The sequence below is a fragment of the Xyrauchen texanus genome, chromosome 30, assembly GCF_025860055.1.
Source record: "Xyrauchen texanus isolate HMW12.3.18 chromosome 30, RBS_HiC_50CHRs, whole genome shotgun sequence".
Lineage (NCBI taxonomy): Eukaryota > Metazoa > Chordata > Actinopteri > Cypriniformes > Catostomidae > Xyrauchen > Xyrauchen texanus.
Window position 1 is genome coordinate 1,474,384 of NC_068305.1, and position 15,182 is coordinate 1,489,565.

The following is a 15,182-nucleotide window of genomic DNA, read 5'->3' on the forward strand; positions in this document are numbered from 1 at the left end:
TACAGACGCACAGATTTGGTGTTATGCTTACCTGCTAGCATAGTGTGCAACTGTTCTAATCGAAGAATTGTTGGCCATTCATGTTGTTGGACTACTGTTGTCGGTGCTGTGGGACTACACTAATCAAGCGGCATGGCCAACTGCCAATCAACAGCAAGCTCAATGACACCTTGGTAAAGTCCTCTATGTTTGGTACTGTGATCATCCAGTGTTTACCTGAAGGATTCAACAAGACTGTGTAGCGTATTTGATTTAATACAGCAGCCATATTTTCAATACTACTGAAAAAATAGAATGGCAAATAAGCCATTGACTTTAATCAATGAATAAATTGACTTTGCTGGTTTCCACCAACTGATTGTCAGTTCCATCTACCCAGCTAACAAATTAATGTTCTTTTTCCAAACATTACTTGATTGTTGTTGTGAAAATGTCCAGTTTTCTTTAATGTAAGTAAAATGATAATTATAGTATAACTTTCCTGAAAAGTCCTCTAATTTCTTGTCAACTTCTTTATCAGCCTTCACTTTCAGATTTTGTTTTTTAAGAATTCTAATGCTAAGAATTATTTTCTCCTAACAGTGCCAGAAGATCTATTTAATACTAATTAAATTGTTAATTTTTAACAATGTTTGTTCCTAACTTTATATATATATAAGGGATAATGTACAGTCAGCTGGCAGCAGGGATTTATTTGATGTGATTTAACCCTTTAGAATCAGCCTAAAGGGGTTTATTTTGTGATAACTACCGGCTGACTGCATCTGCCGTCATATACAGTATACTGCATATACTATATATACTATATATACACTGTACATGTCCATATGGAGAATAATGATCTGAAAAATAGCAGCCATATACAATATTCAAGAGTAATTTAGGCCTTTTTATGATCAATGGAACTTAACATGTTTGAGTAGAAACTGTAATAATCAGTATCAAACAGTAGACTAGAGTGTATCTACATTTGTTTTAATCAAATGCATTGAGTACATTTGTGTTGTGTGTGTGTGTGTGTGTGTGTTTAGGCTGTTCTCCAGAACCTGTTGATGTGTATGGTGTCCTTCTACTCTTTGTACTATATTGTGGTCAGTCTCAGCATCGGCATTCTCAGGTAAGATTTTCCACATTGAGAGGACCAACTCTCTCTCTCTCTCTCTCTCTGTATGTGTGTGTGTGTGTGTGTGTGTGTGTGTGTCACATGTGGTGAGAAGTACAACTGGTTTCCGGTAAAGAAAACATGGTCTATGCTAAGCTAAATGCAACTAACTAAATAATTGTTTATAGTAAGAACAATTAAATTAATAGGCTCATCATCTTTTAATAGACAGGAGAAAATGCGCGTATTTTTGTGCATTTTTTTAATATGGTAAATCACACTTGTTTATGTTTTTACAAAATTGTCAGTATTCCTTCCCAGTTTATGTCATGTTAATAATGTTGCCTATTGTTGGGCCTATGCAGTTCACATTCATTTTAATTTCAGTGTTTGATTAAAGCATATTTTTTTTTCTTGTATGATAAACATTTATAAACAATGTGCTGGAATTTGGTGCTAGAATTACAACCAGTTGAGAACCGCTGGTCTATTCCTAACTCAAACTGACATAGATCTCTCTGATATTCTCTATTGTACAGCGGTATCAGTTTATGTTGCCTTTTAATCGAGGCATATTGGATTCTCTTCTCCAATGCCATATGTTTTTGCATAGTGTAAACAATAGAGTGCAACGGTGCCCGCCAGCTTTTTCAGCCGTCTGGGTTCCGGAAATATTTTCCCATTCATCGTTTTCCATAGAATTTTCAAATCCTTGATAAAAGTGTTGTAAGCCATGAAACAAACCAACCAGCTCTGAGGTGAATTAAAACATTACAAACACTACAATTCCATGAAGCATTGCAAATGATGTAATCGATTTAAACACTACTGAAAATGTAAAACTATTATTTATGTGAATGTAGAGGATTCATATCAGAAGCTTTTCTTTTCTGGTCTCCAGTGTTTTCACTTGCATCGGCATATTATCTTGACAGATTTTTTGATGTTTAGCTTATTAAAAGTGCACTCAGTAATTTTAGCCCTCTTTAAAAAAGTTTTACTCCTAATGAAATTAATTGCAATTTTGACACATATCTATAAATCATGAGCACTCACATAAGATGAAGACTCTCACCCTCTTATTGGACACTGGATTAGTTTGACATGACTGACTGTGAATAGTGACTTTTCTGCAATGGCATCAGTAACTGAAAACTATTTCATTTGAATAACGCTGCATTCGTGCCCATAGGTGTCAGTGTCCAAGCCCAAGATGAGATAAACAACAACGTACTGAGTGCAAAAGGCATGTGACTCCATAGTGCAGATGCTTAAAGAGTCGTTACGACAGTCTTTTGAGAGTGTCTTGACTGTCAAAGTTTAAGGAGTGGGTAGAGGACATTAGGCGATGGCCTGAGCTTAATTACCATGATTTAATTAACTACTCGTGTTGTTATGACGGCTAACAAATGCTGAGTCTGAACTAATTTTTCCTCCTTCTCCTCAAAATCGAACGAAGTTCCCTCCAGGAATCAAATGCCCTGCCGATGTTCACTCTAGTTTTTGCTCGCCCACAATCACGTTTCCGCTTATCCAGCCGGGATTCAGTAGATAAATGTTGTTGTTTTTTTTTGGCTTACTCTGAGTTTGTGGAGGAGTCGGTGTTGTGCTGAGAGACGGACCGTTGCTGGATTCATCTCTAAGATAACGTTACCTACTGTTGCAGTTGATTTTCCATGTTGAATAGCGGAAGAGAAGCTATTACTGAGGCAAGGCTCTCGGGAGTGCGCATAAACGCCACATCCTTTGGATTTTCCCGGCAAAAGCGACCCGCTCCCTTCACATGAAAATCAGTCTACAGGCTTTAATAGGCAACCTAGGAAGTCCGGGTCCAAAGTCACAAAAAAAGTTGAATATTAAATGAAACATTTTACATACTGCACCTTTAAAGGTTTATAAGTTACCATTAAAAATGAACTCCCCTATGGAAGAAATGGATGGGATGTTTACTTATGGAATCAGACTGTTGTGCTCTATAAATGTTTAAGAAGCAAAAATGTATTTACATGATAGCAGCACCACCACTCAAAAATCTTTAAGTGAAAACCCCTTTTTTTTTATTCAGGGTGGAAGAGGTCGACAGCTTGTTGGCGCCTTTTGACTACACGACTCAACCATCATGGCAAAGTCCAAAATATTTAGGTAGGTTGCATTTAAATCAATATTGTGTAGTACTCTATTCAACTCTAAACTGACCCAAGATTGTCTAACAATGTTGGCAAATTTTGTTATCGCTAAGGTTTGCAGTAGTGGTCAACCGATTTGTTTTTTTCAATTGCTGATATCTAGAGAACAGGGTGGTTGAAGGCTGATATAATACTTCAACATTTATGTAGGCTACACGATAACACACACCTGTATGATATCACACAATTTAATAATTTCAAATGAAATATACATAACATTTAACTAAAACTTGCTGAATATAGCACTTTATGCAATATTCCTCATCAAACCAAGGAGAGCAAAAGGCAGCACAGATTCACTCTTGCACTCAAACACATCTGGACCGAACACAACAGAGTGCAGCGATCTCAAAACGCATTTAAGTTTCAAACTACATTTAACTTAACACAGTGTCCTAAAAACACAGCGTTTATGACTAGAGATGCTGAAAACTAGTGAGACGTGATGCATCCAAAGCAAAACACTCCAAAAGCGCCCAACTAACGCATGAGTACATAGACCAACAATAATGGAATTAGGTCAATAACAGGGTTTTGTGCAATGATATGGATAGAAAAAAAACACTCATTTCATTTTTAAAGGCACTTTTTGTGTTGTCTTAATGCTTTACTCATCTACTGCCACAATAAATATCTATTTGAATTTTATTTAATTAATTTGTGATTAATTAATTGGCTAATAAACATATATTAATCATATATGTAATTCATTACATTAAAAATTCAAACTGATTGACAGCCCTGTTATTTTTTTTTATTTGTGTACGTGTGTTTGCTGTCCAGTGAGTGTGATTTCAACAGAGGTGACGTACGTTCTGGGTGGTCTGATATTTGCGTGGATTGTGGAGGAGTGGGTGTGGGATTATGCCATCACTGTCACTCTGCTACACGTTGGACTGACTGTAGCAGGTACAAACATCTAAACACAGAAGGACAGAAATTAAACATATTTAGAGAGATACAGGATCATATACATTTGCTATATAAGTTAAGAATAAAGAGACATGTATGATAGTTCAGGACACCTAATTCACTGTTATCTTGACACTTAAAGAACATTTAAGCTCTATGAACAGCATCTGTGACATATTGTTGAGCAAAATAGAAAATATTATCAACTTGTGCCTTAGTTTGAGAAACACATGTAGGCTAAAGCTCCCAATGGAAATCTATGGAGCATGTATACGTAAAAGTGACTAATGACATTGCAATGACGTCAGGACATAACTGAAAATTATAATACGTTTAGGCTAATATTGTTGTCTTTTTTGCAGTTTGTTAATCATGCACAGCAGTTTACAAAACGATAAGAAATGCGTATGATGCTTAAATACTCTGCTGAAGTTCCAAGTAGTCATGCAGATTTCAATGAAGTGTTTTTAGACTTAAGACTCGGTCGTGAAAGACTTTGTGCTTTATCAGTGGTGTAATGACTCAAAACACATAAAAGACATTCATTTGTTACCACCTACTGGCATAAAAGTTTGATTTGGTCACTGAACTAATAAGTGAACAAATCTAATCTAATTTAATTATATTTTATTCCTTTTATTTTACCAGGTTAGTCTCTTGAGATTAAAAAGTGATTTTTCTCTTTTGAGCGAATTTAAAACACTTTAAGATTTTGTTAATAAATGGAGAATTAAAAAAATATATTATTTAAATGGTTCTTTAAGAGGTTTCAGTTATCTGTATAACTTTATAAGTGTGTTTATTATAGAAAATGACAATATTCTGAATGAATATTAGCTGGCTATCTTCAATGATGTAAACACAGTTAAAGAAAAACGTCTAGGTTACGTATGTAACCTCCGTTCCCCGATGGAGGGAACGAGATGTTGTGTCAGAGAAGCGACACTAGGGGTCTCTCTTGAGCGCCGATATTCACCTCTGATCTATGAAAAAAGGCCAATGAGAAGTTGGCAGCCGGTATTTGCATGTCCCACCCCGGACATACGGGTATTTAAGCGGCGCAAATATGGGAGTTCATTCAGGATTTTTCTGAGGAGCCGGAAATGGTCCGGCCACAACAGTGGCTCGGCTCAGCGACGTGGCGGGGAAGACGCAACGTCTCGTTCCCTCCATCAGGGAACGGAGGTTACATACGTAACCTAGACGTTCCCCTTCTGTCGCTCTCTCCACGTTGTGTCAGAGAAGCGACACTAGGGGTCCACTTATAAAAGTGCCATGCGCTGAGCCGTGTACGTGAACTGCTGATACAGGAGCGAGCAGGTATTCTTACGTGCAGGACGACCAACTGTATCAGACTGCACGTACCCTTCCCCAATGCCCCATTCAAGCCATCAGAATCCTTTTCGTTACCCTGGAGGGGGGAACAAGGTGATGGCCGCCAACCTGGGAACGGGCCTCTTTTCTCTCTCTGTTTCTCGCATAGAGCAACTACGGCCGGGGCCCTTACACGCATTGAGGGAAGGGGGTTTTAGCCCTTCTTTCAGGGGGAGAAGACCCTGCAGAGGCCACACCTACCCGGCAGGGGAGGCAAAGAGTGGCAAATGCATCACATGGCTTGTTAGGACCTATGTGGAAAAGTTGGTGCGGTGGTAGATCCAGCCTCGTAGAGGGGGGAAGCATACAGCACAGTGACCGAGGCAGCTGTAACTGCCTAAGGGAGACACGGGGGTCCGCTCGTGAGGGGACAGTACCGTGGAATTACACACAGGGGGAGTCCGAGCAGGAGGCCTTACCTGTGGAGCACCTATTCCAGTACAGGGTAGCTTTTGGGTACCCGTAGTGGCCTGGGTCGGCAAGTTCCTCCGCTGAACTGCGGACCCAAAAGGGCTAGGGAGGAGTCAACCAGCGACCCGAAGATGGGGTCTCCTGGGAACGGAGGCGCACTATTTTACCTCGGCTGAGGGAAAGGGCGCTAGGTGCAAGCGATTCACCCAGCCAGAACGTCAGCGTGTTACCGAGTTCTACGGGCTCGGACCTGAGAAAACACGGGACGATACAGACTCAACACAGAGATTGTAAAACCTCGAGAAAGTGTGAGGTGTTGCCCACCCTGCTGCTCTGCAGATGTCTGCTAGGGAGGTGCCCCTGGCCAGTGCCCATGAGGACGCAACACCCCTAGTGTAGTGAGCTCGGACCCTCGGGGGGCATGGCCTGGGTGTGATAAGCCAATGAAATGGCATCGACAACCCAGTGGGCAAGCCTCTGTTTCGAGAGAGCTTTCCCTTTCCGCTGTCCCCCGAAGCAGACAAAGAGCTGCTCAGAGCATCTAGTGCTCTGCATGCGGTCCAGATAGATACGCAAAGCACATACTGGACACAGCAACGAAAGGGTTGGGTCTGCCTCCTCCCGGGGCAGCGCTTGCAGGTTCACTACCTGATCTCTGAAGGGTGTGGTAGGAACCTTGGGCACATAGCCCGGTCACAGTCTTAGGATCATGTATGTGTCTGCCGGACCGAACTCCAGGCAAGTGTCACTAACAGAGAACGCTTGCAGGTCCCCAACCCTCTTGATGGAGGCGAGCGCGATCAGCAGGGTGGTCTTGAGAGAGAGAGGGCCCTGAGTCCAGCTGAATCTAGCGGCTCGAAGGGGGGGTCTCTGGAGGCCCGTGAGGACGATCGAGAGATCCCAGGAGGGGAATAGGTTAGGCCGGGAGGGAGTTAGCCTCCGGGCACCTTTGAGGAACCTGACAATTAAGTTGTGCTTACCAAGAAACTTGCCGTCTATCGTGTCATGGTGAGCCGCGATGGCGGCGACATACACCTTGAGGGTGGAGGGGGACAGCCTCCTCTCCAGCCTCTCCTGAAGAAACACTAGCACTGACCTAACCGCGCACTTCTGTGGGTCTTCAGCTCAGGAAGAACACCAGTTCGCGAACAGACGCCACTTTAGGGCGTAAAGATGCCTGGTTGAGGGGGCTCTGGCTTGGTTGATAGTATCTATGACGGTCGGTGGTAGGCCGGCTAGATCTTCCACATCCCGTCCAGGGGCCAGACGTAGGTAATCGAGTATGCGTATGCCGGGTTCTTGAAGCGGGGCAAGAGCTGCCTCTGCGAATTTCGTGGAGACGCGAGGAGACAGAGACAGGCCGAAGGGGAGTACTTTGTACTGATACGCCTGGCCGTCGAACGTGAACCATAGAAAGGGTCAATGTCGAGGGCGAATCGAGACGTGGAAGTACGCGTCCTTCAGGTCTACCAATCTGGCGTCCGGCATCTAGAATTTGTTTCTGGGTGAGCATTTTGAACGGGAGTTTGGACAGGGTCCGATTGAAAACTCGCAGGTCCAAGATCGGTGGTAAGCCGGCGCCTTTCTTGGGTACAACGAAGTAAGGGCTGTAGACACCCTTATTCGTTTCGGTTGGAGGGACAGGCTCTATCGCGTCCTTGATTAGAAGGGAGGCGATTTCTTCATGCAGGGACTGGGCATGTTTGCCGTGTACTGCGTAAAAATGAACGCCCACGAAGGGGGGCGGAGGCCTGGCAAACTGAATTGCGCAACCGAGTCGAATGGTCCGGTGCAGCCAGCGTGACGGGCTGGGCAGTGAAAGCCATGCCTCTAAGCTCCGTGCTAGGGGCACCAAGGGGACGAGTATTTTGGATGTACCCGGCTGGGCTTTGCAGCGGTGCGGAACAGGTAATGCGGCGTCGGGAGGCAGTGAAGCGGCCCGAGGCTCTGGTGCTGAGAATAGACTCAAAGCACTTACCTTGCTCCGCGCACCTGGCAGGGGGCGGGTTTGTGACTGAGAAGGAGGTCTGATGTTGGCGTCCTCTGGACTCGTCTGAACCGGCCGGCCGGGGAACAGTCGTGGGGCTGGAGGCAGGGACGCTGCGTCCAGGAAGCCGGGACTGTTGAGGCCTGAAAGCAGAGTGCCATGAGAACGGCATTTGCGGGCCATGTGACCCAAAGACAAAGGAAATAGCTCTTTTATTGAGAATTTATTGAATGAAAAAAACACAAAATTCTCCTCCCGGCCCTCCACCGGGGAACGGAGTGGTCTTACCACCTCCGGAGCTAACGTCTTGGACTCTGGGTGGGCTGTCTTAGGAGCGCCTGGGAGCCTTCCGGGTCCTCGAGGGGGTCCGTGAGACAGGGGGCGTTCGCTTCCCGCGGTTGGCTCGATGCTGGGGCTGAGAGCTGGGCCCGGGTTGAGGTGGAGCTGAAGGTTTCCTGGCCGCGGGAGGACGCCCTCGGCGAGCAGATGGGGCATGAGCCGTAGCGGCAGGTTTGCGGCGAGGCATGATGTGAGAGATGGCCTCCGTCTGTTTCTTCACCATGGAGAACTGCTGGGCAAAGTCCTCGACGGTGTCGCCGAAAAGGCCAAACTGGGAGACAGGAGCGTTGAGGAAGCGAGTCTTGTCTGCTTCACGCATCTCGACCATGTTCAGCCATTGTTGACGCTCCTGGACTACAAGCATGGCCATCGCCTGCCCGGGCTCCTGCACTGTGACCTTCGTCCAAAAGGATGTGTTTTGCTCTTTTAGAGGAAATTACTCTTTTAAATAAAATCACTCTTTTATGGAAAAAACTTGTGAGAGTTTTTTAATCTGCACTGTCGAAGCGCCCAGGGGCAAGAATGCACAGCCGTGCAAACAGGAGAAAGCCGCTGTTGTGCGCCGTAGAATCCAACAGCATGCAGCAAAGGAATGTCAGGAACTCGGTGTGTAACACGCAGCAACTGCAGACACGACCATCGGCTCCGAAGAAATTTTCTGAATGAACTCCGCTTAAATACCCGTATGTCCGGGGGCGGGACATGCAAATACCGGCTGCCAACTTCTCATTGGTCTTTTTTCATAGCTCAGAGGTGAATATCGGCGCTCAAGTGAGACCCCTAGTGTCTCTTCTCTGACACAGTGTTCCCCTTCTGTCACTCTCTCCACATTATCTATGCAACACATACATTAAATGTGCAAAAATTATAGTGCCACTGGGGGTGAGGCCCCCTAAGATTGAAATCCTACAATCGCCCCTGTTTTCACAGATAATGTATCCCATAGTGCTGAGCAGCAACAACAACATCAAAAACTTCTGAAGCCATACACTCACTTTGATTTTAAACCAATAGGAATTGTGTTATCTTTTATCCATCTGTCAACTGGAAATTCAATTAAGACAAGTTGCAGAATGATGCTTATTATTTATATTTTGCACATTTTAGAATAGTAGTCAAATCTTTGACAAACAAATTTGACCAACAATGGTAAACAAATTTTGATATTAGGAATTTCGATCAATTAAATTTTGTAATTGAATTAGCCTACATGATATGCCGATCAAGAAATCATAATTAATCATAAATATCAATATTTGCTGAAAATATTTGCAGAAACATACACAAGTTTTTTGAAGTGATACATTCACTTTACATAATTTACATTTTCTTTTTGGGTGAACTATTCCTTTAACAGAGTCATACATCCACAGATGAACAAATGAATTGAGTTGCAACAGTAAGATTTAGGTTAGAAAGCAATTGTTGCCCACGGCAGGCAAAGGTTTTTATAATAATGGGTTTAAACAATGTTTTCCATGCTTGTTTAATGAACCATAAGCAATAAATGAACATGCACCTGTGGAACGGTCGTTAAGACACTAACAGCTTACAGACGGTAGGCAATTAAGATCACAGTTATAAAAACATTAAACATTAAACAAGGACATTAAAGACCTTTCTACTGACTCTGAAAAACACCAAAAGCAAGATGCCCAGGGCCCCTGCTCATCTGTGTGATTGTGCTTTAGGCATGCTGCATGGAGGCATGAGGACTGTAGATGTGGCCAGAGCAATAAATTGCAATATTCGTACTTTGAGACGCCTAAGACAGCACTACAGGGAGACAGGAAGGACAGCTGATCATCCTCGCAGTGGCAGACCATGTGTAACAACACCTGCACAGGATCGGTACATCCGAATATCACACCTGCGGGACAGGTACAGGATGGCAACAACAACTGCTCGAATTACACCAGGAACGCACAATCCCTCCATCAGTGCTCAGACTGTCCGCAATAGGCTGAGAGAAGCTGGACAGAGGGTTTGTAGACCTGTTGTAAGGCAGGTCCTTACCAGACATCACCGGTAACAACGGTAACAACGTCGTTGTTTGGACGCACATTAACTGAATAATTTGGAGCGGATTCTCAATCAAACAGAATTGCGATACTTATAGAGGACGGATAGAGCACTGGATGAAGTGCATATTTACCTACAATCAGTTGATACAAAAGGCTACTTTTAAATAGGTCACTTTTATAAACTTGTCCTGTTGGTTCACACCGAACAGCTAAAAGTGCATGTTGAGACACCTGTGTTCTGCTCTAAATGTTGCACTATGCCTGTGTCTTTTTTTTAGGGCAAGAAAGCGTTTGGTCTGAGGATTGACTCTAAGACTTTTAGAAATGCTTTAGTCAATAGTTACCTGAATGCTACACATACTCAAAAAATAAAAAAAAAGCCTCTCTCAGAGTCACCAGAATTGATCACTTTGGTGTTGTTTTAGCAAATAATGTCTTCTGGGGGGCCACGTAAACAACAAGGGTACACTTCTTTACCAAGTCAGGTTTCTGTGCTTACCCTGACATGAAATTCTGCAGGCGCACATGCTCTAACACAGGGGTTCCCAAAGGGGTCGGTACTGCCCCCCAGGGGGCCTTCAATGGATGCCTAAGAGCAAATTAATAGAGAGGGGGGTGTTAGGTTACAAATGGGGGCATTTAACATTCATAAAAATCGAATCTATTGTCAAGTTTCTTTTTGGAACGATCTCTTAAACTCGTAGTACTTTGAGAATCAGTGAGAAGCAGAAACCATTTGAATTCAACACAGAATTCTACATCATCCATGTACAGAATGTAAAGTGTGTTTGCGTGTGTGTGCGTGTGTGTGTGAGTGTGTGTGTGTGTGTGGAGGAAACATATTTGATTGTGTTACATGTTATGTTTATATAATAATGGAAGTACATAGTATATTTGAAAGTACTGATGTCTGTTTTGAAGCTGCTTTATATATATATATATATTTTATTTTTCAGTTATGGCTGAATTTCCCTCATCAGAGCATTGGTGGATTGCTCTTGGTAAGTTCTCTCTTTTGGAAAAGCTTTTTGTTCAGCCAGAATAACAGCAGATTTTTTTCTGCTGGCCTGGTTGGACCAGTATTTCAGATTTTTACTTGCCCTGCCAACAATTTCAAAGTATTATTATTATAAAGTAAATAATAAACTGATAAGCAAAATCTGTACTCCACGTAACATACATTCCAAATCTCAGATACTACACACAGAAACAGAGCATTTGATGGGCCCTATGTGCTATTTTACCAGTATGTTGTCTAACTGCCACTTATTGTCTGTTGCTGTGTCACATTTTGCGTTGTACTTTGTGTTGTAAAGGAAGACCTTTATTGTGATCTCTTTGGTCCTGAAAACGTTTAAAATGTCACCACTTAATTAGCAGATGTCAAACGACACCAAATCAGGGTATTAAAATGAAATAAGGGCACTAATCTTTCATATTAAATGCTGTAACTGGTCGCCATTTAAGTTTTTGTCTCTTATCAACTTTTTTGATTTCGGCAGTTTATTAATAAGCAATGGTCCTGCAGAGTGACATACTAATGTTTAAAGGTAAATCTTTTTTAAAAACATGATTGTTTTCCAGACCTCGATTATTGTGAGGTAATGAAAACCACACGCACAATAATAATAGTACAAAAAAACCAAACTTCTTTCCAAAGTGGTTTTAGATGGACTTTAGTGTCACATTGCCGAACATCTCAAATTAATCAGCTATTGTTTTAGACTCACATCTCCACAGGACTCTGGAAGAATTTATTTTTATTTTTTTTTTGTCTAGTCAAATAATGCAAATATAAGATAAATAAGGAATGGCCTTTTTTTTTTCTAGAACTGTAAAATTTCCATTACATGCTTCTGTAAGTTTGTCTTTTCTCTTGTAGGCTCTGGGTTGTTGATGATGATTTTGGGAGGGCAGCTCCTGGCGTACACACTCTTCCGAAATAATTTTGTGCAACCTGCAGATCTTCAGAATTTCTGAAACTTTCTGTCCTCAGTGTGGAATATGTACAGTGAAGAGTTTTGTATTGTTTCTCTTTTTTTTCCTCATCATTTATAGATCGCAGGAGTCCTTTGAAATAGTTTTGTTATTCCTACAGAATGTTTTGCATTGTGAGTTTGTTTTGACACTGTTCATGGTGATAAAACCCATCCAGCAAACCAAGTTGTTCTTGTAGCCTTTTTTAACATCATATGGTGAATACGTAGCATTCATGGATTAGATTTCATATAATCTTTAACGTAAAATCCTAATCGAATATTGTTGAGTTGTTACTGTAAGACTGCAATCTTTTGATTTAAAGGCTGTGGTATGATAATCTGTATGGAATCTGTGTTAATATGAATTCACCTTGAGATAGATCTCCTGTGTTTGCATTTAAATGTACTTCTTTTACAGCAATATCTTTTGCAACAAAAACTGATTTTAGTGATAAAATATTCCAATAAGAAAGAACATTTAGCTTGGGTTGAGTGTTTTAGGCACAAAAATATTAGTGTTAATCTCACAAAATTTGTTTAAAACGTCTAGGTTACGTATGTAACCTCCGTTCCCCGATGGAGGGAACGAGACGTTGTGTCAGAGAAGCGACACTAGGGGTCTCTCTTGAGCGCCAATATTCACCTCTGAACTATGAAAAAAAGGCCAATGAGAGTTGGCAACCAGTATTTGCATGTCCCGCCCCCGGACATACGGGTATTTAAGCGGCGCAAATACGGGAGTTCATTCAGGATTTTTCTGAGGAGCCGGAAATGGTCCGGCCACAACAGGGGCTCGGCTCAGCGACGTGGCAGGGGAGACACAACGTCTCGTTCCCTCCATCGGGGAATGGAGGTTACATACGTAACCTAGACGTTCCCCTTCTGTCGCTCTCTCCACGTTGTGTCAGAGAATCGACACTAGGGGTCCACTTAAAAAGAGCCATGCGCTGAGCCGTGTACGTGATCCGCTGATACAGGAGCGAGCAGGTATTCCTACATGCAGAATGACCAACTGTATCAGGCTGCACGTACCCTTCCCCAATGCCCCATTCAAGCCATCAGGATTCCTTATCGTTACCCTGGAGGGGGGAACAAGGTGACGGCCGCCAACATCGGAATGGGCCAGCCTGGCCAGCCAGCCACTACGGCCGGGGCCCTTACACGGATTGAGGGAAGGGGGTCTTAGCCCTTATTAGGGCGGAGAAGACCCTGCGGAGGCCACACCTACCCGGGAGGGGAGGCAAATTTTGAGTGGCAAATACATCGCATGGCCTATAATTAGGTCTTATGCGGAAAAGTAGTGCGGTGGTAGATCCAGCCTCGCAGAGGGGGGAAGCATACAGCACGGCAACCGAGGCAGCTGTAACTGCCTAAGGGAAACACGGAGTCAACTCGTGAGGGGACAATACCGTGGTTTTACACACAGGGGGAGTCCGAACAGGAGGCCTTACCTGTGGGGCACCTATACCAGTACAGGGTAGCTTGCGGTACCGCGAGTGGTTTGGGTCGGCGAAGTTCCTCCAAGAGAACTGCGACCCACGAGGGCTAGGGAGGAGTCAACCAGTGTCCCAAACCTGGGATCTCCTGGGAATGAAGGCGCACTGTTTCCCCTGGTTAGGGGGAAGGGCGCTGGGTGCAAGCGATTCATCCGGTCAGATCGTGGACGTGCCACCGAGTTCTACGGGCTCGGTACCTGAGAGAACACGGGACGATACTGACTCAACTCGGAGATTGTAGAATCTCACAAAAGTGTTAGGTGTTGCCCAGCCCGCTGCTCTACAAATGTACAAATGCCCACGAGGACGCAACACTCCTGGTGGAGTGGGCTCGGACCCGCAAAAGGGGGGGGCACGGCCTGGGTGTGATAAGCCAGGGAAGTGGCGTCGACAACCCAGTGGGCGAGTCTCTGCTTGGAGACAGCATTCCCTTTCTGCTGTCCCCCAAAGCAGACGAAGAGCTGCTCAGAGCGTCTGGTGCTCTGTGTGCGGTCCAGGTAAATACGTAAGGCACGAACTGGACACAGCAGTGAAAGGGCTGGGTCTGCCTCCTCCCGGGGGCAGCGCTTGCAGGTTCACCACCTGATCCCTGAAGGGTGTGGTAGGAACCTTGAGCACGTAGCCCGGTCACGGTCTTAGGATCACGAAAGTGTCCACCGGACCGAACTCCAGGCAAGCGTCGCTAACAGAGAACGCATGCAGGTCCCCGACCCTCTTGATGGAAGCGAGCGCGATCAGCAGGGCGGTCTTGAGAGAGAGGGCCCTGAGTCCAACGTCAAGCGGCTCGAAGGGGGGTCTCCGGAGTCCCATAAGGACGACCGAGAGATCCCAGGAGGGAAACAGGTTAGGCTGGGAGGGAGTAATCCTCCGGGCACCTTTTAGGAACCTGACGATTAAGTCGTGCTTACCAAGAGACTTGCCGTCTAAAGTGTTGTGGTGGGCCGCGATAGCGGCAACATACACCTTGAGGGTGGACTGCGCACTTCTGCGGGTCTTCGGCTCGGGAAGAACACCAGTCCGCGAACAGACGCCACTTCAGGGCGTAAAGATGCCTGGTCGAAGGGGCTCTGGCTTGGTTAATAGTGTCTATGACAGCCGAAGGTAGGCTGGCTAGATCCCCCGCATCCCGTCCAGGGACCAGACGTGGAGATTCCAGAGGTCTGGATGTGGATGTCAGAGCGTGCCCCGTCCCTGAGAAAGAAGGTCCTTCCTCAGGGGAATTCGCCAGGGAGGGGCTGTCATGAGGAGCGTGAGATCCGAAAACCACGTCCGGTTGGGCCAGTAGGGGGCCACCAGAGTGACTTGCTCCTTGTCCTCCCTGACCTTGCATAGCACCTGTGCAAGAAGTCTCACTGGGGGAAAAAGCGTACTT

The 15,182-nt window shown here is 44.6% G+C and overlaps 1 protein-coding gene across 1 annotated transcript; it reads left to right on the plus strand.

Annotated features, from left to right (window-relative positions):
• The first annotated feature begins 2 nt into the window (after positions 1-2).
• LOC127624438 (transmembrane protein 244-like) lies at positions 3-12,485 on the plus strand. Its single transcript, XM_052099259.1, has 6 exons — positions 3-173; positions 1,032-1,117; positions 3,168-3,244; positions 4,072-4,197; positions 11,292-11,336; positions 12,218-12,485. Exons 1-6 carry the CDS (start codon positions 81-83, stop codon positions 12,313-12,315), a joined length of 525 nt encoding a protein of 174 aa, XP_051955219.1. The 5' UTR covers positions 3-80; the 3' UTR covers positions 12,316-12,485.
• Positions 12,486-15,182: the final 2,697 nt, after the last annotated feature.